Source organism: Rhinopithecus roxellana, chromosome 2, assembly GCF_007565055.1.
Source record: "Rhinopithecus roxellana isolate Shanxi Qingling chromosome 2, ASM756505v1, whole genome shotgun sequence".
Classification (NCBI taxonomy): domain Eukaryota; kingdom Metazoa; phylum Chordata; class Mammalia; order Primates; family Cercopithecidae; genus Rhinopithecus; species Rhinopithecus roxellana.
In genome coordinates this window covers 181,575,500-181,599,846 of record NC_044550.1, presented here as the reverse complement: position 1 = coordinate 181,599,846, position 24,347 = coordinate 181,575,500, and the positions used below count along the sequence as shown (strand labels likewise).

General features: G+C 38.8%; 1 protein-coding gene across 1 annotated transcript in view; it reads left to right on the top strand.

The window, feature by feature from the left end:
- Positions 1 to 21,263, top strand: part of LOC104664125 (transmembrane serine protease 11E) — a 51,830-nt gene extending 30,567 nt beyond the window's left edge. Inside the window, exons 8-10 of the mRNA XM_010365558.2 lie at positions 355 to 614; positions 1,817 to 1,959; positions 20,299 to 21,263. Of these exons, the coding sequence (XP_010363860.1) occupies positions 355 to 614; positions 1,817 to 1,959; positions 20,299 to 20,460 (565 nt within the window). The 3' untranslated portion in view covers positions 20,461 to 21,263. The remainder of the gene's footprint in view (positions 1 to 354; positions 615 to 1,816; positions 1,960 to 20,298) is intronic.
- The last annotated feature ends 3,084 nt before the right edge of the window (positions 21,264 to 24,347 follow it).

Genomic DNA, 24,347 nt, shown 5'->3' with positions numbered 1-24,347 from the left:
TGTATATATTTCTGGGTGGGGTACATGAGGCACATAGAATATATTAATTTTTCTTATTCTGTACAGGGTACTTTCCATAGGTCCCTTGGAGTCATTAATATTCAGAAATATCAAAAAGCCCTAGCATTTGGAGTGGATGACTTGGCATATGGAGTGGCATGTATATTATAGGAAATGGTGGCTTTTTCACCTGGTCAGACCCCTGAGTCTTATTCTCAAATTGGAAAGAGTTCTGTACATCAAAACTATAAAAAGAAAAAGAAAATCTACACCAGTAGACTGAATTATTCAATATAAATTATTAGACTGGTAGCATGGCAAAAAGAAATTTATTCTTCATTTTCTTCTCCCCAGATATAAGAACCCTGCCAGATGGACTGCTTCCTTTGGAGTAACAATAACACCTTCGAAAATGAAACATGGTCTCCGGAGAATAATTGTCCATGAAAAATACAAATACCCATCACATGACTATGATATTTCACTTGCAGAGCTTTCTAGCCCTGTTCCCTACACAAATGCAGTACATAGAGTTTGTCTCCCTGATGCATCCTATGAGTTTCACCCAGGTGATGTGATGTTTGTGACAGGATTTGGAGCACTGAAAAATGATGGTGAGCATCTGAAGAGAAACTTAAAGTTAAATTGGTATTTTATGGCATTTAAAGAATGAAATGCCATTATGCCAAAATATGTTAATTGTGTGGTCATATGACCTGAACCAAGTCAGGCCCTAAAAGTGAAGTAAATAACTTGGAAGACACACACAAATTCCTTCCTGCCTAAGTTAATATCAAGTAAATTGCTACTACTATATGCTACCGTCATAGTACTGCTAAGATGTCTGAAAAAGCAAATATGTCTCCTAGCCATGAACTTTTCTTTGGAGAATTAACCACTTTAGAGATTAGCAATCAATAATATACCCAATTCTGAAGATTGGAGAATCATAAAGCCACCATTGTCCCCTACTGAAATTTCCTCCTAATCTTAACAATGGAGTGGACATTATTTAGATAACTTGTGGTTCTTTCCCAGGCACCCAACATTTTACTGAAAATAGTTAGGAACAAGTTATCTTCCCAAATATTACTGTTCTAAACATGTGTATCATGTGTATTCTAAGATTCTGTATCACTATCTTTTTTTTTTTTTTTGAGACAGAGTCTCATTGTTGTCGTCCAGGCTGAAGTGCAATGGTGTGATCTTGGCTCACTGCAACCTCCGCCTCCCACATTCAAGCGATTCTTCTGCCTCAGTCTCCTGAATGGTTGGGACTACGGGCGCCCAACTAATTTTTGTATTTTTAGTAGAGACAGGGTTTCACCATGTTGGCCAGGCTGGTCTCAAACTTTTGAGCTCAGGTGATCCGCCCTCCTCGGCCTCCGAAAGTGCTGGGATTACAGGCATAAGCCACCCCTCCTGGTACTCCCCTTTTTTTTGGGACGGGGTTTCTCTCTGTCCCCCAGGCTGGGGTTCAGTGGTGCGATCTTGGCTCACGGCAACCTCTGCCTCTCAGGTTCAAGAGATTCACCTGCTCAGCCTCCTGAGTAGCTGGGATTACAGGTGCACGCCACCACACCCCAACTGATTTTTGTACTTTTAGTAGAGATGGGATTTCACCATGTTGGCCAGGCTGGTCTCGAACTCCTGGCCTCAAGCGATCCTCCAACCTTGACCTCTCAAAGTGCTGGGATTACTGGCGTTAGTCACCGTGCCCGGCCTGTATCACCATCTTGTTTTTGATCACGAAACATTTTCTTCTGGTTTATAAAATATATGTATGTCTACAAAGCCTTTTTTTTTCTTCTTTTAGGTAGCAGTCAAAATCATCTTCGACAAGCACAGGTGACTCTCATAGACACTACAACTTGCAATGAACCTCAAGCTTACCATGGCGCCATAACTCCTAGAATGTTATGTGCTGGCTCCTTAAAAGGAAAAAGAGATGCATGCCAGGTAAACAGTTTTGCCCATTAGTATGTTGCATAGTTTTTTGTTTACTTTTCTTTGAAATAATTACATATTTACAGGAAATTGCAAAGATAGTACAGAGGAGTCACAACGTCTCACCCAGTTTTCTTCAATGATTACATCTCACATAACTATAGTTCAATATAAGATCTGCGAAACTGACAGTGGTACAAAGTATGTGTCTAATTCTATGGCATTTTATCACATCTGTAGATTTGTGTAACCACCACTACAGTTAAGATGAAAAACTATTCTATCACCACAAAGATCTACCTCTTTCCCTCCTCCTACTATCCCTAACATCTGGCAAACACTAATTTATTCTCCATCTCTATAATTTTTCAATTTTCAAAATGTTATATAAATAGAGTAACGGTAGCTTTTTAAACAGAATTTAATTTTGGATCATCTATTGGTACTTTTGGCTTTTTTTTGTAGAAAAATTTTAGTGGTTCCTCTAAGTTATATATATATATGTATATATATATAAATGTGTATTTATTTATTATATATTTATTATTTATTGCATATGTGTATTAGTTTATTATATAAATACATATATAAATATGTGTTTATATATACATACATAACTTATCACTGTCTACGTGTATTGAAAATTTACTAGTTTTGGTGGAAGTGTAGAATAGAAAACTTACTTCCCCTTAAATCCCTTTGCTTTTCCCTTATTAATATTAAACATTAGTAAACATAAACATTAAATATTAATAAATATAAATATTAAATATTTGCTTTGTATTTTGAGAACCACAGAAGACAATGTTTTGCTTCGACTGTCCAATGTGATTTAGAAAACATAAGAGGAAAAGGAAAGGCTATTTACCTGTAGATTTGTTCTTTCCTCTTTCCTGATTCCTTTTTTTTAAAAAAATCATTTCTGTTTTAGGAACTTCCTTTAGCCACTCTTTTAGTATAGGTATGCTGATGAAAAATTCTCTTAGATTTTCTTTGTCTCTAAAAGTCTTTATTTCTTCTTCATTACTGAAGCACAATTTGGCACTGACAGTTCTTTTCTTTCAGCATTGAAATCATTGCCTCTGTGATTTCTGCAAGGAATGCGCTGCTATTAGAATTATTTTCTTCCAATAGATGAAGTGTCATTTCTCTTTTTCTGTGTTCAAGAGTTTTTCTTTGTCTTTAGTTTTCAGAAGTTTGATTACGTATCTTGGCATGGATTTCTTTGGGCTTATCTTGTTTGAGGTTTGCTCAGCTTTTTGAATATGTAGATTTATATTCTTTGTCAAGTTTGATAAATTTTCAGTCATTATTTCTTAAAATACTCTTTCAGTCCTACCTTCTTTCTTCTTTCCTTCTGAAACTCTAACCATAGCAATGTTTACTCTTTTATTATAGTCCCAGAGTTTCCTAAGCTTCTGTTTATTTATTTTTTTCCACCCTAGTTTCTCTCTGTTGTTCAGATTGGGTAATTCCTATCAATTTATCTTCAAGTTTACTGATCCTTTTATCTGTGTTCTCTATTCTTATGTTAAGCCTGTTCAGTGAGTTTTGAATTTTGCTTATCATATTTTTTAGTTCCAGGGGTTTTCGTTGATTCTTCTTTTTATATTTACTATTTCTTTGTTGACACTTCCTATTTCTTTTCCTTTGTTTTAAACATGATGGTAATTGCTCATTGAGATGCATTTATGATGGCTGCTTTAAAATCTTTGTCAAATAATTTCAACATTTGTGTTATCTCAGTGTTGGTACCTGCTGATTGCCTTTTCTCATTCAAGTTGAAACTTTTTCTATTTCTTTGTATGATGACTTATATTCAGATATATCCTGGGCATCTAATTCTTATTTATTCTGTTGTGTTGTTGCTGTTGTTATATCATGCTTTTAAATTTATATTATTTTACTTAATTAATTACTTTATTTGTTTCTTCCAACTTTTATTTTAGGTTCAGAGGTTACATCTGCAGGATTGTTACATGGGTAAATTGTGTGTTGCTGGGGTTTGGTGTACAAATTATTTCATCATGCAGGTAGTAAGCATAATAATCAATAGGTAGTTTTTTGTTCTCACACTCCTCCCACCCTCAGCCCTCAAGTAAGCCCCAGTATGTATTGTTCCTCTCTTTGTGTCCATATGTACTCAGTGTTTAGCTCCCACTTATAAGTGAGAACACGAGGTATTTGGTTTTCTGTTCCTGCGTTCATTTGCCTAGTATAATGGCCTGTGGCTGCATCCATATTGCTGCAAAAACCATGGTTTCATTTAGCTTTCCGGCTCCATAGCATTCCATGGTGAATATTTACCACATTTTCTATATCCAGTCCACTGTTGATGAACATCTAGGTTGATTCCATGACTATTGTGAAAATTGCTGCAAGGAACATATGCATGCATGTGTCTTTATGGCAGAATGATTTGTATTCCTTTCGGTATAATATACCCAGTAATGGGATTGCTGGGTCATATGGTAGTTCAGTCTTAATTTCTTTGAGAAATCTCAAAACTGCTTTCCACAGTGGCTGACCTAATTTACATTCCCACCAGCAGTGTATAAGCATCCTCTTTTCTCCACAACCTCAACAACATCTGCTGTTTTTTGACTTTTTAATGATAGCCATCCTGACTGGTTTGAGATGATATCTTTTTGTGGTTTTTCATTTCCCATTTCCCTGATTAGTGATGTCCATATGTTTGTTGGCTGCTTGTATGTCTTCTTTTGAGAAATGTCTGCTCCTGTCTGTATTAGGGTGTTCTTACACTGCTATAAAAAAATACCTGAGCCTGGCATGGTGGCTCATATCGGTAACCTCAGCACTTTGGGAGGTCAAGGGAGGTGGATCAGCAGAGCTCAGAAGTTCAAGACCAGCTTGGGCAACATAGTGAAATCCTGTCTCTGCTAGAAATATAAACATTAGCCAGTGTGGTGGTGTGCGCCTGTAGTTTCAGCTACTTGGAAGTTGTAAGGCAGGAGGATTGCTTGAACCCAGGACATTGAGGCTGCAGTGCACCTACTGCACTCCAGCTTGGGTGAAAGAGCAAAACCCTGTCTCCAAAAACAAATAAACAAACCAAGCAAACAAAAAGCCAGTATTAGATAATGTATAAAGAAAAAAGGTTAATTGGCTCACGATTCTGCTGGCTTTATGGGCAGCGTGGTGCTTACAATCATGGCAGAAGGTGAAGTGTGAAATGGGAGGGAGCAGGTACATCACATGGTGAAATCAGGAGCAAGAGGGATAGAGTGGTAGGAGAGGGGCCATACACTTTCAAGCAATCAGATCTCACAAGAGCTCACTCAGTATTGCAAAGATAGCTCCAAGCCGTGAGTGATCGGCTCTCCTGACCGGCTCCCATGACCTGAACACCTCCCACCAGGTCCTACCTTCAGCATGGGGGATGACAACACAACATGAGATTTGGATGGGGACAAATATCCAAATTATATCATTCTGCTCCTGGCCGCTCCCAAATCTCATGTCTTCTCACATTGCAAAATACAACTATGCCTTCCTAACAGTCCTCCAAAGTCTTAACTAATTTCAGCTTTAACTCAAAATTTCAAAGTTGGCCAGATGCAGTGGCTCACACCTATAATCCCAGCATTTGGAAGGTCAAGGTGGGTGGATTTCTTGAGCCCAGCAGTTTGAGACCAGTCTGGGTAATGTGGCAAAACTGCATCTCTACAAAAAAATTAAAAAAAATTAGCGAGGCTTTATGGCATATGCCTATAGTTCCAACTATTTGGGAGGTTGAGTTGGGAAGATTGATTGAGCTTGGGAGGCTGAGGTTGCAGTGAGCCATGATTGCACCACTGCACTCCAGTCTGTGTGACACAGAGAGATTTCATCTCGGGAAAAAAAAAAAAGTCTGAAGTCCATAGTCTCATTTGAGATAAGACTTTCCACTCCATCAGCCTGGATTTCACTGTCGATATAACTATCAGCATTTTGGTCACAACCATTTAACCAGTCTCTAAGAAATTTCAGACTTGATCTTATCTTTCTGTCTTCTGAGCCTTCCAAATTCTTTCATCCTTTACCTGTTACCCAGTTGCCAAGTCGCTTGCACATTTTCTGATATCTTTATAGCAGTGCCCCACGCATAGTTACCAATTTTCTCTGTTAGGCTGTTCTTGCATCGCTATTAAGAAATATCTGAGGCTGGGTAATTTATTAGAAAAGACGTTTAATTGGCTCATGACTTTTCAGACTTTATAGTAAGCATGATGCCAGCATTAACTTGGCTCCTAGGGAGGCATCAGGAAGTTTATAATCATGGTGGGAGGTGAAAGGGGAGGAGGAACATCATGTGGTGAAAGCAGGAGCAAGAGAGAGAGTGGAAGGAGGTGCCACACGCTTTTAAACAACCAGATACTGTGACAGCTCACTCACCATTGCAAAGACAACACTACACCATCAGGGATCCGTTACCCAAACAACTCTCACCAGCCTCACCTCCAGCAATGGAGATTAAACTTCAACATGAGATTTGAGAGGGGACAAATATTCAAACTATATCTATGTTATTTTTCCCCATTTTTAAATGGAGTTTTTTGTTTTTTGCTTGTTGATTTGTTTAAGATTTGTTATAGATTCTTATAGATATTAGAACTCTGTCAGATGCATAGTTTGCAAATATTTTTTCCTATTCTGTAGGTTGTCTATTTATTCTGTTAATAGTTTATTTTGCTGTGCAGAAGCTCTTTAGTTTAATTAGGTCCCAGTTGTCAATTTTTGTTTTAGTTGCAATTGCTTTTAGGGTCTTTGTTACAAAATCTTTGCTAAGACTGATGTCCAGAATGGTAGTTCCTAGGTTTTCTTCTAGAGTTTTTCTAATGTGAGGTTTTACACTTAAGTATTTCAATCATCTCAAGTTGATTTTTGTATATGGTGAAAGAAACGGGTTCAGTTTTAATTTTCTGCCTATGGCTAGCCAGTTTTCCCCAGCATCATTCATTGAGTAGGGAGTCCTTTCCCCATTTATTGTTATTGTCATCTTTGTCAAAGGTGAGATGATTGTAGACATGCAGCTTTACTCCTGGCTTCTCTATTTGATTCCATTGGTCGATGTGTCTATTTTTTGTGCTAGCACCATGATCTTTTGGTTACTATAGCTTTGTGGTATAGTTTGAAGTCTGGTAGTGTGATGCCATCAGCTTTGTTTTTTTGTTTAGGATTGCTTTGGCTATTCAGGCTGTTTTTGGCTCCATATAAATATTACAATAGTTTTTACTAATTCTGTGAAAAATGACATTGGTAGTTTTGTAGGAATAACATTTAATCTCTAAATTTCTTTGAGCAGTGTGGCCATTTTAACAATACTGATTCTTTCTATTCATGAGCATAAACTGTTTTTCCATTTGTTTGTGCCAACTATGATTTCTTTCTTTCTTTTTTTTTTTTTTTTTTTTTTTTTTTCTTGAGACAAGGTCTTACCCTGTTGACCAGGCTGGAGTGCAGAGCCACAATTGTAGTTCACTGCAACCTTGAACTCCTGGGCTTAAGCGATCCTCCCACCTGTCTCCTGAGTAGATGGGACTATAGGCATGCACTACCATACATGGCTAATTTTTTAGATTTTTGGTAGAGATGGAGTCTTGCCATGTTGCTCATGCTGGTCTTGAACTCCTGAGCTCAAGCAATCCTCCTGCCTCTGCCTCCTAAAGTGCTGGGATTATGGGCATCAGCCACTGTACCTGGCCTTCAACTACGATTTCTTTCAGCAGTGTTTTTAATTCTCATTGTAGAGGTCCTTCACCTTCCTAGTTAGCTGTATGTCTATGTATTTCATTCTTTTTGTGGCAATTGTGAATGGGATTGCACTCTTGATTTGGCTGTCAGCTAAGATGTTATTGTTGTATAGAAGTGCTCCTCATTTTAGTACATTGATTTTGCATTCAGAAACTTTACTGAAGTTGTTTATCAGTTCTAGGAGCCTTTGGGCAGAGACTATGGAGTTTTCTGGGTATAGAATCCTGCCATTTGTGAAGAGAAACAGTTTGACTTCCTCTCTTCTATTTGGATGCTTTTTATGTCTTTCTCTTGCCTGATTGCTTTGGTTAAAACTTCCAGTACTATGTTGAATAACAATGGTGAGTGTGTACATCCTTGTCTTGTCTGGTTCACGGGGGAATGTTTCTAGCTTTTGCCCATTCATTATGATGTTGGTTATGGGGCTGTCATAGAAGGCTTTTATTATTTTGAAGTGTGTTCTTTTGATGCCTAGTTTATTCAAGGTGCTTTTTTTTTCTTTTTTTTTTTTTTTTTTCTTTTTTTTCTTTTTGAGACAGAGTCTCGCTTTGTCACCTAGGCTGGAGTACAGTGATACAATCTCAGCTCACTACAACCTCTGTCCCCCAGGTTCAAGTGATTCTCTTGCCTTAGCCTCCTGAGTTGCTGGGATTATAGCTGCTCGCCACCATGCCTGGCTAACTTTTGTATTTTTAGTAGAGATGGGGTTTCGCCATGTTGGTCAGGCTGGTCTTGAACACTTCACCTCAGGTGATCCACATGTCTGGGCCTCCCAAAGTGCTGGGATTACAGGTGTGAGCCACCATGCCCGGCCAAATTTATGTATTTTCATATGTTGTACCAGCCTTGCATCCTAGAAAATAAGCCTATGTTACTGTGGTGGATTAGCTTTTTGATGTGCTGCTGGATTTGGTTTGTAAATATTTTGTTGAGGATTTTTGCATCAATGTTCATCAAGGATATTGTCCTGAAGTTTTCTATTTTTGTTGTGTCTCTTCCAGTTTTCGGTATCAGAATAACACTGCCTTTGTAAAATGAGTTAGGGAGGCATCTCTTTTTCTAGAATTTTGGGAGTATTTTCAATATAATTGGTACCAGCTCTTAATCTGGTAGAATTTGGCTGTGAATCTCTCTGTTCCAGGACCTTCCTTGTTGGTTGGTTTTTTTAAAATTACTGGTTTAATTTTGGAACTCATTATTGGTCTTCTCAGGTATTCAATTTCTTCCTGGTTCAATATTGGGAGTTTATGTTTCCAAGAATTTATCCATTCCTTCTAGATTTTCTAGTTTGTGTACATAGAGGTGTTTACAATCATCTTTGAATTTTTTGGTAAAAAATATTTCTCTTCCCTTTGGCATTTCTGATTGTGTTTATTTGAAAGTTCTTTTTTTTTCTTTGTTAGTCTTGTTAGCAGTGTATCAATTTTATTTATTCTTTCAAAGAACAAGTTTTTGTTTTCATTGATCTTTTATATGGATTTTCGTGTCTCTATTTCATTCAGTTCAGCTCTAATTTTGGTTGTTTTTTGTCTTGTGCTAGTTTAGGGTTTCACTTACTCTTATTTTTCTAGTTCTTCGAGGTGTGATGCTGTTAATTTAAGATATTTATATCTTTTTCTAGTTCTTCGAGGGGTGATGTTAATTTAAAATATTTATATCTTTTTGATATCGACATTTTGCCCTATAAGCTTTCCTCTTAACACGGCTTTACCTGTGTCCCAGAAATTCTGGTATGTTGTTCTTTATTTTCATTAGTTTCAAAGAATTTCTTGCTTTCTGTCTTAATTTCATTCTTTACTCAAAAGTCATTCTGGAGCAGGCTGTTTAATTTCCATGTAATTGTATAATTTTGAGAGATCTTGGTGCACTGTGGTCTGATTGGTATGATTTTTAAAATTTTGTTTAGAATTGCTTTATGGCCAAGTGCATGGTTGATCTTAGAGTGTGTGCCATACATATGCAGATGAAAAGAATGTATGTTTTCTTGTTGTTAAGTGCAGCGTTCTATAGATATCTGTTAGGTTCATTTGGTCAAGTGTTGAGTTTAGTTTCAGACTATCTTTGTTAGTTTTCTGCCTTTAAAACACCTTTAGTGAGGTGTTGAAATCTCCACTATAATTTTGTATTTCTCTAAGTATTTCTTTTGTAGGCTCTAAGAACTTATTTTCTGAGTCTGGATGCTCCAGTGTTGGGTGCATATACATTTAGAATAGTTAATCTTCTTGTTGAATTGAACACTTTATCACTTTGTCACACCCTTTTTTGTCCTTTTTAATTATTATTGTTTTAAAGTCTGTTTTGTCTGAAATAAGAATAGCAACCCCTGTTCTTTTTTGTTTTTCATTTGCTTGGTAGATCTTTCCTTATGCCTTTACTTTGAGACTATGAGTGTCATTGCATTTGAGATGGGTCACCTGATGAGAGCATACAGTTGGGTCTTGCTTCTTTATCCAATGTGCTACTCTGTCCCTCATAAATGGGGCATTAAGCCTGTTTATATTCAAGTTATAATATTGATATGTGAAGATTTGATCTTGCCATCATGTTGTTAGCTGGTTATTCTATAGGCTCGATTGTATAGTTGCTTATAGTGTCAGTGGGCTATGTAATTTCTTTTTTGTGGTGTCAGATAATGGCTTTTATTTTTTATTTTTTATTTTTTTTGGGACAGAGTTTTGCTCTTGTTGCTCAGGCTGGAGTGCAAAGGCGCAATCGTAGCTCACTACATCCTCCACCTCCTGGGTTCAAGCGATTCTTCTGCCTTAGCATCCTGAGTAGCTGGGATTATAAGCACATGCCATCACACCTGGCTAATTTTGTATTTTTAGTAGAGATGGGTTTCGCCATGTTGGCCAGGCTGGTCTTAAAGTCTTGGCCTCGGGTGATCTGTCTTCCTCGGCCTTCCAAAGTGCTGGGATTACAGGCATGAGCCACCGTGCCTGGCCAGGTAATGGTCTTTTGTTGCCGTGTTTAGCACTGTCTTAAGGACTTCTTGCAAGGCAAGTCTGGTGGTAATAAATTCTCTTAACATTTGCTTATCTGAAAATGATTTTATTTCTCCTTCCCTTATGAAGCTTAGCTTAGTTGGATATGAAATTCTTAATTAGAATTTTTTTCTTTAAGAATGCCGAATATACCAGCCTGGCCAAAACATGGTGAAACCCCATTTCTACTAAAAATACAAAAATTAGCCAGGTGTGGTAATGGGCGACAGTAATCCCAGCTATTCGGGAGGCTGAGGCAGGAGAATTGCTTGAACCTGGGAGGCAGAGGTTGCAGTGAGCTGAGATCGTGTCATCGCACTCCAACCTGGGTGACAAGGGCGAAACTCCGTCTCAAAAAAAAAAAAAAAAAAAAAAAAAAGAATGCTGGCTGAGTATAGGTCCTCAACCTCTTTTGGCTTATAACGTTTCTGCTGAAGGTTCTGCTGTTATCCTCATAGCACCCCCTTTGTATGTGACCTGTCCCTTCTCTCTACTGCTTTTAAGATTTTTTCTGGCCGGGCGCGGTGGCTCAAGCCTGTAATCCCAGCACTTTGGGTGGCCGAGATGGGCGGATCACGAGGTCAGGAGATCGAGACCATCATGGCTAACATGGTGAAACCCCGTCTCTACTAAAAATACAAAAAATTAGCCGAATGAGGTGGCGGACGCCTGTGGTCCCAGCTACTCCGGAGGCTGAGGCAGGAGAAAGGCGTGAACCCGGGAGGCGGAGGTTGCAGTGAGCTGAGATCCGGCCACTGCACTCCAGCCTGGGCGACAGAGCAAGACTCCATCTCAAAAAAAAAAAAAAAAAGATTTTTTCTTTCATGTTGACCTTTGAGAATCTGATTGACTAGGTGTCTGGAGTATGGGTGTGTTGTATGTTATATCTCTGAGGTTCTCTGAATTTCTTGAATTTGGATGTTGACCTCTGCAGCAAGGTTGGGGAAATTTTCAAGAGTAGTATTCATAAATGAGTTTTCCAAGTTGCTTGCCCTCTCTCTCTCTCCCCTTTTTGGGGATGCCAGTGAGTTGTATATTTGGCATATTTATATAATACCATATTTCTTGGAGATTTTCTTCATTTAAGAAGATTTCTTTTTCTTTGACCGAGTTGATTTGAGGAACTGGCCTTCAAGTTCTAAAATTGCTTTCCAGTTTGGTCTTTTCTGCTGTTAATACTGCCCATTGTATTATGAAATCCTTGTAGTGAGTTTTTCAGCTCTAGATCAGTTTGATTCCTTCCTTCAGTTTGGTTCCCTCCCTCCCTCCCTCCCTCCCTCCCTCCCTCCCTCCCTCCCTCCTCCTTCCTTCCTTCCTTCCTTCCTTCCTTCCTTCCTTCCTTCCTTCCTTCCTTCCTTCCTTCCTTCCTTCCTTCTGCTCTATATGAGTTTGATTCCTTCCTTCCTTCCTTGCTTGCTTTCTTGCTTTCTTTGACAGACTCTCACTCTGTCACCCAGGCTGGAGAGCAGTGGCGCGATCTCGGCTCACTGTAAACTCCGCCTTCCAGGTTCACCCTACTCTCCTGCCTCAGCCTCCCGGGTAGCCGGGACTACAGGCGCCCACCAGCACGCCTGGCTAATCTTTTTGTATTTTTAGTAGAGACGGGGTTTCACCGTGTTAGCCAGGATGGTCTCCATCTCCTGACCTCGTGATCCACCCGCCGCGGCCTCCCAAAGTGCTGGGATTACAGGCGTGAGCCACCTCGCCTGGCCCTGATACTTTCTTAAAATGGCAATTTCATCTTTCAGCTCTTGTATTATTTTATTGATTCCATAAATTCCTTAGATTGTGTTTCGACTTTCTCCTGAATCTCGATGATCTTCATTGACATCCGTATTCTGAATTCCATGTCTGTCATTTTAGTTTGGTTAAGAACCATTGCTGGGGAGCTAGTTCAGTCATTTGGAGGTAAGAAGATACTCGTGCTTTTAGGGTTACCACAGTTCTTGCATTGGTTCTTTCTCTTCTGTGTGTTTGAAGTTGTTGTCTTTTGTATGGAGCTTTTTACTTTTATATTCTTTAATGCCGTTTGTGGTTTGATTGTGGTATTAGTTATGCTTAGTTAATTTCGTTCACTTTTGGATGATTTCAGGGGTCCAAGGTTTAGCTCAGCACTCCTGGGCTGCATGCTATACCAGGCTGTAACCTTGGGAAATTGGGACCAGATCTGAGGCTATTTTCTTTAGCCCCTAGAGGTTAAGTACCTCCTGTGTTGGAGGAAATGAGGTGTTCCTGGTCCACTAGCAACAAAACTGTGCTGGAAAAGCACTTTGGTGGGGTGGCAGTAGGTCAGTGAGGGTCCTTATGCACACATATGTGCTGGCGGTGGGTTAGTGGCAAGTCCTGCACAGACATGTGTGCTGGTGGTGGGGCGGTGATGGGGTCAGTGTGCATGCATTCACCAGTGCTGGAGGCTGCAGGCAAATGCATGATAGTAAAGCAGCAGGTGGAGGCTGCCAGTGAGTGCATGCTGGTGGGTGCTCACTGACAGGGATCTGCCTTTAGTAGGTCTCCAGCTGTTAGGCAGGGTCTGCCACCAAAATAGCAATGGCCGTGACTTTCAAAATATTCCTTGGCTGGGCAACTAAGGAAGTGATGGAAATTTGTGTGGCCAGGCAGGGCCTCTGGCATAGGCCAGCAGACAAGCTAGTGCTCAGATCAGACTCTTCCCATTCCACAAGCAAGAGAGCCCTGTGATGTCCAGGTCTGTCCATCAACAAAGGCTAAATCCACCTAGAGATGTATGATGAGCTTTGGGGGATGGGCACCCATGGCCATGTTCTGCTGTAGCCATTTTCATGCCAAACCCTGTGGATTCTGTGCAGGCTAGAATTCTGTCTCTATCAACTCTCCAGGCCATTCTCCCTGCCACCTCAAAAGTCCATGGGGGATGAGGGGTCTCCAGCAGCTAAGATTCTGGAGGTCTGTGGTGTGAGTTGGTCACTCCATGATCATTTAACTCACCCCTTTCCCAGGAGCCTCTCCAGGCCAGGAACAAGTTCTGGTGCTTGGCAACCCTGTGCAGGGTTACCAACTTCCTCCCCTTTCAGCCTGGGGTCCACATTCTCCTTCCATCCACTCTCAATGCCTTCTTTCTGCAAATTTGTTCAGAGTGTGCCAGTCTTCTTGATGGTCTGCTCCCTCAATGGGAGAAGGTCTTCTTATCTGCATCTGGTCGGCCATCTTGTTTTAGCATTGATTAAATAATGAAATAATAATTTGAAAAAATTAAATTATTATTATTTAAAACTCCAGATCTTATTTAAATTTTCTGTTTAACATTCCTCAGCAGACATTGCAATGCAGAGAGAGGGGGATGTATGAAGGAATTGCCTCATTTCCCACTCAGCTTCCTTTGATACTCAGGTGAGGGACTAATGCCTCATTACTACTGCATGGAGGTTAGGCCTCTTCTGATAACACTCTGGCTTAAGGTACTTTGTTACTGCTCCCCTTTTGGCCTCCACTGATATCATGGGGTAGTGATTTCATTACTGCTTGGCAGTGGTGAGACTTGACTTCCCACTACATCTCCTCAGACATGGTTCTAGTAGATGGGGAGAGTTATTCCTCATTACTGGGTGGTAGTTCATGCTTCCCACTCAGCATATATATATATATATTTTTAAGTATCCTCCTTTTTTTTTTTTTTTTTTTTTTTTTTTTTTTTTTTTTTTTTTGAGGTGGAGTCTCGCTCTGTTGCCCAGGCTGTAGTGCAGTGGTGTGATCTCAGCTCACTGCAACCTCTGCCTCCTGGGTTCAAGTGATTCTGCTGGCTCAGCCTCCCGAGTAGCTGAGATTAAAGGCCAGCACCACGACGCCTGGCTAATTTTTGTATTTTTAGTAGAGATAGGGTTTTGCCATGTTTGCTAGACTGGTCTCAAACTCCTGATTTCAGGTCATCTTCCTGCTTCAGCCTTCCAAAGTGCTGGGATTACAAGCGTGAGCCACTGCACCTGGTCCCTATTCAGCATATTCTGACATCAATCTAGTAGGGAATTGGACCTTGTTACAGCCTGGTAAGCATGGAAGCCTTTTCAGTTGGGATTTATTGTCTTCCTGGATTTGCTGTTTTCCCAAGTTTTCTTCTTGTTGGTTGTTTTACTAAGGAGAGTAGTATTTTCTTGGAGCCTTTTAAAAAACCTGCACTTGTTGGCAGGTTGCCAGTTTGCTGACTTCTTCAGTTTCAAGTCCGTGCTATATGAAGAAAAAAAAATTCAGAGCGCTCACTGTTGTATCAATACTTTTGTCCTGTATTTCTGAGCCCACCTGTCTTCTTCTCTCTAATTTTCAGAGTCTTTTTATGTTTGTTTTATTTGTAATGTCCGGGTATTTTTTGGTTTGTTTTAGCTGTATTTAGTTGGGGAAAAAAGAATAAGTAAGTCTATTCCATATTGGTCTGGAGCATTTACATATTTTTGAAGCCAGGTTTTGTTTTCCAGTGTTTGGCTAGTGCCTCCAATTTTGTACCCTTGGTGGAGACAAAAATTTTGACCTCTGTGTCTTCATGTGCATCACTGACAATATCATGCAGGGGGCCAATAACTGGTTCCTTGTATGTGTCACTAAATGCTCTTATAATTTTCATTTTGTGATTTGACAGAATTTTTGTTTAATGTGCTTTCTAAGCCCTGTATTTCTCTCTAGAATTCCGTGTTACTCTGTGTGCTTTCTAATCTGTATTCACAAAATGGTACCATTCATTTCTAACTTTTCTTTTTCCTACAATTTTTTATGTTATTCCTTTCATGCTTTCACATGAACACTGTATCTATATTGCCTTCATTTGCTCCACCTCATTTAATTCACTGTTGGCATCACTATAGTTCTTTACCAACCTTTACCTTTGGGTTAGTAATTTTAGCAATGTTCAGTTTGCTACACTAAATTATTTTATTCAGTTGACCTTTGTTTATACTCTGACAAATTCTCAAGTGTAGACTCACTTCATTGGGTTTCTTTTTCTGCTCTGAGGCCCTAATTGCTCCTAGAGGAACACACAGAACAAAGTAGATTGGTCCCATTACCACACTCTACTAAAAATTCCTTCCTAAAAATTGAAATTGATTCTGTAATTCAATCTCCTGAAATGAATTCAACTTAAAAGATGCACTTGAAAATATGCTTGATCCTTGTTATTTGCAGATTCCATATTTGCAAATTCGCCTGCTCACTAATATTTATTTGTAACCCCCAAATCAATACTCAAGGCACTTTTATGATCATTCACAAGCATGCACAGAGTGGCAAACATCTTATTACTCAAGAAGTATATTCTTACCTGAGGTTGAAAAATGTGATACTGTGTCTTTTTGTTTCAGTTCTCATACTGTAAACAAGTGTCCTTTTCTTGGTCTACATAGTGCTACATTTCTCACATTTTTATTACTTTGCTGGCGATTTTGCTGTTTAAAATAGTCCCCAAGTGTTGTGCCAAAGTATAGTGCAAGAAGGTTGTGATGTGCCATATGGAGAAAATATGTATATTTGGTAAGCTTTGTTTAGTTATAAGTTATAGCAGTGTTTCCTTTGAGTTTAATGTTAATGAATCAACAGTGCATATTAAATAGAATGTCTTTAAACAGAAACACGCACGAAATCTGTTTATATATTGAGCAGTTGACAAAAATGTGACCAGAGTCTCCTGGAAAACCAACCCTGTATTTCTCCTAAGAACAAGGACTCAACGATCATTAATTCAGTGTTTGTGGTGACTTCATAGAACACAACTACTGTGAATAATGAGAATAACCTGTATTTTATTTGTCTTCTTGATGGTCATAGAATCATTGGTGGTTTAGATATTATGCTAGACCTTCTTTTGTCCTAATCATCATCATCCTACTTGCCTCCAACTTTCCTGAAACTGTTGAAAATGTCATGAACTTTTATTTTTACATTTATGATCATCCATTATGTTCTTTATTCAACTATCTCGGTTTCTATAGTCTCCATAGTAATGTCCTTCCTAAAAATTTCAGAGGAACAGATGTATACCCTCTTAATCTTTTATTTTATAATTTTTATTATAAAAATTTCAATGATATTCAAAAATAGGGAGGATAAAATAAAGAACTTTGATGTACTCATCACCTGGTTCAAAAATTTACAACTCATGGCCAACCTTACATTATCCATACATACCCTGACACAATCCCCTCATCCCCTTCCCCCACCAAAATATCAAATCTATTTTGAAGTTAATCCCAGATGTTACATACTTTCATCCCATTCAATGGAAAATTATGGAAAACATAATTTTCATCCCATTCAAAAATACTATTTTGATGGTGATATTAGAGGTATACTCTTTACAAACTTTGTGAGCTACAGAAAAGAAGCCAAATTTGCCCTGGGATTACGATATTCTACTTTCTTATCTCTGGAAAGACATGGCACCCATTTTTTGGGGGCAGGGATGGAGTTTCATGCTTGTCACCCAGGCTGGAGTGCAGTGGTACGATCTCTGCTCACTGCAGCCTCCACCTTCCGGGTTTAAGCTATTCTCTCACCTCAGCCTCTCGAGTAGCTGAGATTACAGGCAACCACCACCATGCCAGGCTAATTTTTGTATTTTTAGTAGAGACAAGGTTTCACCATGTTGGTGAAAAATTCCTTCCTAGCTTCCAGGCTGGTCTCAAACTCCTGATCTCGGGTGATCCACCCGCCTCAGCCTCCCAAGGTGCTAGGATTACAGGTGTAAGCCATCGTGCCCAGCCTGCATTTAAAATATGTTCATGTCTAGCATCCACAATTTTCCCCACTTGCCTTGCTCTTTATATTTTAATATCACAAAACCCATTAATAACCTCACATGTAAAAATTTTTCCTTGAATCTCCTACTGTTTCTCATCTCAGTGGTATTTGGCGACCTTGTCTTTTTAAAACATATCCCTTGTTTGAATTTCATAATTCTGAAATTTACTGATTTCTTTCCTCCTCCTCCATCTACTCATTTCTGGCTTTATCCTTTGATTAATGTTTCTCTCTCTCTCTCTCTCTCTCTCTCTCTCTCTCTCTCTCTCTCTCTCCCTCTCAACCTGGCTATCCTCAAGATTCAGATCTCAGATAAAATTTTTATCTGCTATCTATATTCTCATTCAAAGAAGCCATCTTTTCTTTGAACTCAGCTATCACCTTAATGAGTGCCAAATCTATGTCTCCAGAATTCAACTCTTGCCCATATTTAGTCTTACATTTCTACCTACTTCAAAGTGATCTCTATTTATATATTTTAAGTTCTAAATACGAAATGAAAATTTTTATATGTGCCATTTGAAACTTAACAGGCATGATGAAATGTTGCCTGGGTTTTTAAGTAGTTTCTCGCTCATATTATTAGGGTTCACTATTCTTAGAGTTTTTTTTTTTTTTTTTTTTATTTTTTTTTTTTTTTTTTACTCTTATGTTTCCTCCACATATATTCAGTTAAGTCCTGGACTATTTTCCCACTTTACCATATCTTTCATGTTTATTTCTTATGCCTCTATTATTTCTGTTAACACCCTAATCTGTTCCCTCATTTCTTTGTGTCTTAATACTTCCACGGCTTCCTGTTTGGCTTCCTACTTCCAATTTTAGAAGTTTCTGTTGTGATATGCATATTCCTGAATACACTTCCTGTTCTGTTTCTCACTAAACCATTCACTGAAAATAACAGGATTAATGACACAAATAGGGTTAGAGACAGACTGGTCTCTCCAAAGCTATGCAACTTTTTAACTGAAGAATTAACAAATATACTAATTTGTACCTTTAAAAATAGCTTGCACAGTGTAGGCAGGCAGAATGCCCAAGGTCTGATGGCTTACTGGGGGCATGTTAAAATGCACAGAAACAATAATGTGTAAACACAGGTTTGCTGGTGCTAAGGCAACATACACAGGGAAGTATAGTCCTGAGCTGAAGAGGAAACAAAATCTAAAACTGATACAAAGCTAGGATACATCTCTCTGGAGAGGGAGTTTTGGGTACAGGAACTCAGGCATTTTCTTAAACCAGTGCCCTAGAGTTGTCTGCCTGTGCAATAGCTGAGTTGAAAGGGTTTTCCTTTTCTTCTGAAGTTTATAATTCTACTGCCATTATTCTGGCTCCCTTGCCTAAAAAAGCACATATAAACGATCATAATTTCCATCTTCTACTGACATAACTCTGCCATTCACTAATCAAATGTGTGCTAATTAGTGCTGGTAGAATAAACTCTCTATTTTTTTATATTTGATACTTGCTGGACATCACCTTACTTTCAGCTTGTAATGCTATTAGATATACTGCTATCTCTTTAAAAGAATTATTTATTCTCAGACTCATTTATTCCTGTCTCTTATGCTGATTTAAGCTTTGTTGTCTCTTGTATCTTCTATTTCTCTATCCTGATTTTTCTCTGCCTGCATATAGACTTGGGATTTTATTATCAAAATTATTTATTTTCAAATAGATTTATATGGTATATCTTATTTCTATAAGCAGATTGTGGGTTCCTAGAGGACAAGATCTACATGTTTATAATACCCTTTTTATATCTCCTCCTACATAAGAGGGTATCAGTAAATGCTTATTGGTTAGATTTAAAATCACAAATGTATTATTTCAAATTTCCTATTATATTAATTTTTTAAATGGACAAAAGAAAATTCACAAGGAAGTTAGCATAATGTAGGGAAAAAAGCATGGGCTTCTGAATTAGATCACTCTGGATTCAAATTCAAGGTCTGCCACTGATTAGCACATGATCTCAAGCAAATTACTTAATGTTTCTGAGTTTCAGTTTTCTTAATAACCTGGAAAAAATTAACCTAGTTCTATGTTTTTATTAAACAAGAATTACACGAATTAATGAGACAATATGCTAGTCAATTAAGAACTTCATAGAGTATGAATACTTAATGGGTGATCAATAATTAGAGGCTCCAGGATCTTGAGGAATAATCAGCCAGTACCTCGTTATTAGAAGCCATATAAAGAAGCAAAACTCCAGAGTTTGCAGGATATAATTAGAATTTGTGATTTTATATATGCATTTCCTAAGTTCTGCCTTTTGCCAGACTAAGCACTTTACATTCACTGTCTTACATAATCTTCATAGTACTCATCACAGGTAGGTATTATTAGGAGCATTTACAGATAAATAAATTAAATAAATTAAAGGTTTTAGCCAGCTTGGAAAGGCCAAACTTGAGAGAGAAACCCTGGTGTCTGACTCTAATGTCTGTTTTTTTTTTTTTTTTTTTAAGTTTTATTTTATTATTATTTTTTTAATCAGTAATAGACTCTTCACTCCCTTTTTGGGGGTTATGTTACACTAATAAAGAGTATAGACAAAATAACTAGGGAGTTATTTTGTCAGATGTATCACGTGAGTTAAGAGTACAGTTCTTCAAAGAGATGGAGCTTTCAATCTCATTGTTTTGAACGTTGAGGCTACATCATTTTTCAAGGCATTGGAGTTCCTCTTTTAGGTGGATAACTGACACGGAGAAAATCACTTATGCATTCGAACACACTGAATACTTTTGAAAATTACCCCTTTCATTACGTTTTTAAGTTAGAAAAATAGCCAATTCCTCTGTAATGAACTGAATTATGAATTACTAATTTCTGTCTTCTCCTTTAGGGTGACTCTGGAGGACCACTGGTTAGTTCAGATGCTAGAGATATCTGGTACCTTGCTGGAATAGTGAGCTGGGGAGATGAATGTGCGAAACCCAATAAACCTGGTGTTTATACTAGAGTTACGGCCTTGCGGGACTGGATTACTTCCAAAACTGGTATCTAAGAGAGAAAAGCCTAATGGAACAGATCACATTTTTTGGGGGAGTGTGTAGAGGCCATTTTTAGAGATACAGAATTGGAGAAGAAGACTTGCAAAACAGCTACATTTGACTGATCTCACTAAACTGTTTGCTTGATGCATATATTTTCTTCCCAGCTCTGTTCCACACATAAGCATCCTGCTGCTACCAGATCCACTCTGTCATCTGTGAGCAATAGTTCAAACTTTATGTACATAGAGAAATAGATAATACAATATTACATGACAGCCTGCATTCGTTTGTTCTCTAGAAGTTTCGTCATCAGAATTTTGACTTGTCGACACAAATTTGTAATGCATATGTACAATTTGAAGAACTCCTTTTCTTCAGTTCCTGAGCTCCTCTCATTTCAGCAAATATCAATTTTCAAGGTGCAGAACAAGGAGTGAAAGAAAATATAAGAAGAAAAAAATCCCCTACATTTTATTGGCACAGAAAAATATTCGGTGTTTTTCTTTTTCTTAGTGGAATATGGGAAATGATCATATTCATTATGAAAGGTCAACAAAGACAGCTGAATACCAATCACTTCATCATTTAGGAAGTATGGGAACTAAGTTAAGGAAATCCAGAAAGAAGCCAAGATATATCTTTCTTTTCATTTCCAACCAACTTACTATGATAAATGTGAAGAAGATTCTGTTTTCTTGTGACCTATAATAATTATACAAACATCATGCAATGTACTTGTTCTAATCGAATTAAAGCAAATATTTATTTAACATTGTGTTACTGAGGATGTCAATATATAACAATAAAATATAAATCACCCAGTTGCTTGACATTATGGCATGATAATGCACAAAGAAGGGGAAGATGGGAAAAAATGTTACTAGTCAATTTATTGTAAATTATTTTAAAACGAGGCTAGGATGAAAGTTAATTTAATAACAATCAGCATGCCTATGTAGTAAAATAATTGTGCTGTGGAATGGGAGGGAATGAAGAGTTCAAACAATTGGCTGAAAAGGTTTTATTCATCTAAGACTTTCCCAAACAGCAAATCATTGAAGGGAATGAGATCCAGGTGTTAGTGTATAGTCTAGTGATGCAACTAAACTGGGGTTCAGACCTCTATTTTGAGATGATTGCAGATATTTTTCTCCCCTTGCTGTTGTGTTTACAGTTCATGCATGGCTAATTGTCCTGTTAGACTCATTTGGGCTGAGATGGAAAGATATAGAGAAAATATCCTGGAAACTGCCTCACTGCTGCATCTAGTGTGATACTGAATTGCTAACTGCCTGGATAACAAAACTGAAGAGTAAAAGCATAATATTGGCCACCTTCATGATTTCAGTTTTGGTAAATTATTACTGAGCTGTTAAGAGACACAGCTTTTAAGTAATCTAGACCATAATGAAGTTAGGACAGGTACCATGATGTACGGCATGTTAATGGTGAGATTTCACCAAGTCTTTCCTCATTGTATATAGCTACTCATGCAAGTTCTATATTGTACAATAATTACCTTGAAAACCGGTATTGCGAGGAAAAATTTGACTTTATTGATCTGAATAACATTGCAGTATGAACTGATAAAATTTAGGCGCTTGGAAAAATATGAAAACTGACATGAATTGATAGTGTTAAATATTTTACATAAGCTATTTTTGTTTCATTTAACAAAATGCTCTGGGAAAAAACAAAATTGAGGAAAACCTTGAATTTTAAGCAAGGATGTAAGTACGTTTAAAACTACTCTTAGGGTTCTGTTAAAAATGGATTCCTGGGGGCGGAGCAAGATGGCTGAATAGGAACAGCTCCAGTCTCCAACTCCCAGCGCGAGTGACACAGAAGACTGGTGATTTCTGCATTTTCAACTGAGGTACTGGGTTCATCTCACTAGGGAGTGCCGGACAATCAGTGCTGGTCAGCCGCTGCAGCCCGACCAGCGAGAGCTGAAGCAGGGTGAGGCATCACCTCACCTGGGAAGCACAAGGGGGAAGGGAATCCCTTTTCCTAGCCAGGGTAACTGAGACACACAACACCTGGAAAATCGGGTAACTCCCACCCCAATACTGCACTTTAAGCAAATGGGCACACCAGGAGATTATATCCCACACATGGCCGGGAGGGTCCCATGCCCACAGAGCCTCCCTCCTTGCTAGCACAGCAGTCTACGATCTAACCGCAAGGCAGCAGTGAGGCTGGGGGAGGGGCGCCCGCCATTGCTGAGGCTTAAGTAGATAAACAAAGCTGCTGGGAAGCTCAAACTGGGTGGAGCTCACAGCAGCTCAAGGAAGCCTGCCTGTCTCTGTAGACTCCACCTCTGGGGACAGGGCACAGCTAAACAACAACAACAACAACTAAAGCAGCAGAAACCTCTGCAGATGCAAATGACTCTGTCTGACAGCTTTGAAGAGAGCAGTGGATCTCCCAACACGGAGGCTGAAATCTGAGAAGGGACAGACTGTCTGCTCAAGTGGGTCCCTGACCCCTGAGTGGTCTAACTGGGAGACATCCCCCACTAGGGGCAGACTGACACCCCACACCTCACACGGTGGCGTACACCCCTGAGAGGAAGCTTCCAAAGTAAGAATCAGACAGGTACACTCACTGTTCAGCAATATTCTATCTTCTGCAGCCTCTGCTGCTGATACCCAGGCAAACAGGGTCTGGAGTGGACCTCAAGCAATCTCCAACAGACCTATAGCTGAGGGTCCTGACTGTTAGAAGGAAAACTATCAAACAGGAAGGACACCTACACCAAAACCCTATCAGTACGTCACCATCATCAAAGACCAGAGGCAGATAAAATCACAAAGATGGGGAAAAAGCAAGGCAGAAAAGATGGAAATTCAAAAAATAAGAGTGCATCTCCCCCTGCAAAGGAGTGCAGCTCATCACCAGCAATGGATCAAAGCTGGATGGAGAATGACGATGAAGAGATGAGAGAAGAAGGCGTCAGTCCATCAAACTTCTCAGAGCTAAAGGAGGAATTACGTACCCAGCGCAAAGAAACTAAAAATCTTGAAAAAAGAGTGGAAGAATTGACAGCTAGAATAATTAATGCAGAGAAGGTCATAAACGAACTGACAGAGATGAAAACCGTGAATGAGAAATATGTGACAAATGCAAAAGCTTCAGTAACCAACTCGATCAACTAGAAGAAAGAGTATCAGTGATTGAGGATCAAATGAATGAAATGAAGCAAGAAGAGAAACCAAAAGAAAAAAGAAGAAAAAGAAATGAACAAAGGCTGCAAGAAGTACGGGATTATGTAAAAAGACCGAATCTACATCTGATTGGGGTGCCTGAAAGTGAGGTGGAAAATGGAACCAAGTTGGAAAACACTCTTCAGGATATCATCCAGGAGAACTTCCCCAACCTAATAGGGCAGGCCAACATTCAAATTCAGGAAATACAGAGAATGCCACAAAGATAATCCTTGAGAAGAGCAACTCCAAGACATATAATTGCCAGATTCACCAAAGTTGAAATGAAGGAAAAAATGTTAAGGGCAGCTAGAGAGAAAGGTCGGGTTACACACAAAAGGAAGCCCATCAGATTAACAGTAGGCCTCTCAGCAGAAACTCTACAAGCCAGAAGAGAGTGGGGGGCAATATTCAACATTCTTAAAGAAAAGAATTTTCAAACCAGAATTTCATATCCAGCCAAACTAAGTTTCATAAGTGAAGGAGAAATAAAATCCTTTACAGATAAGCAAATGCTTAGAGATTTTGTCACCACCAGGCCTGCCTTACAAGAGACCCTGAAGGAAGCCCTAAACATGGAAAGGAACAACCGGCACCAGCCATTGCAAAAACATGCCAAAATGTAAAGACCATCGAGGCTAGGAAGAAACTGCATCAACTAATGAGCAAAATAACCAGTTAATGTCATAATG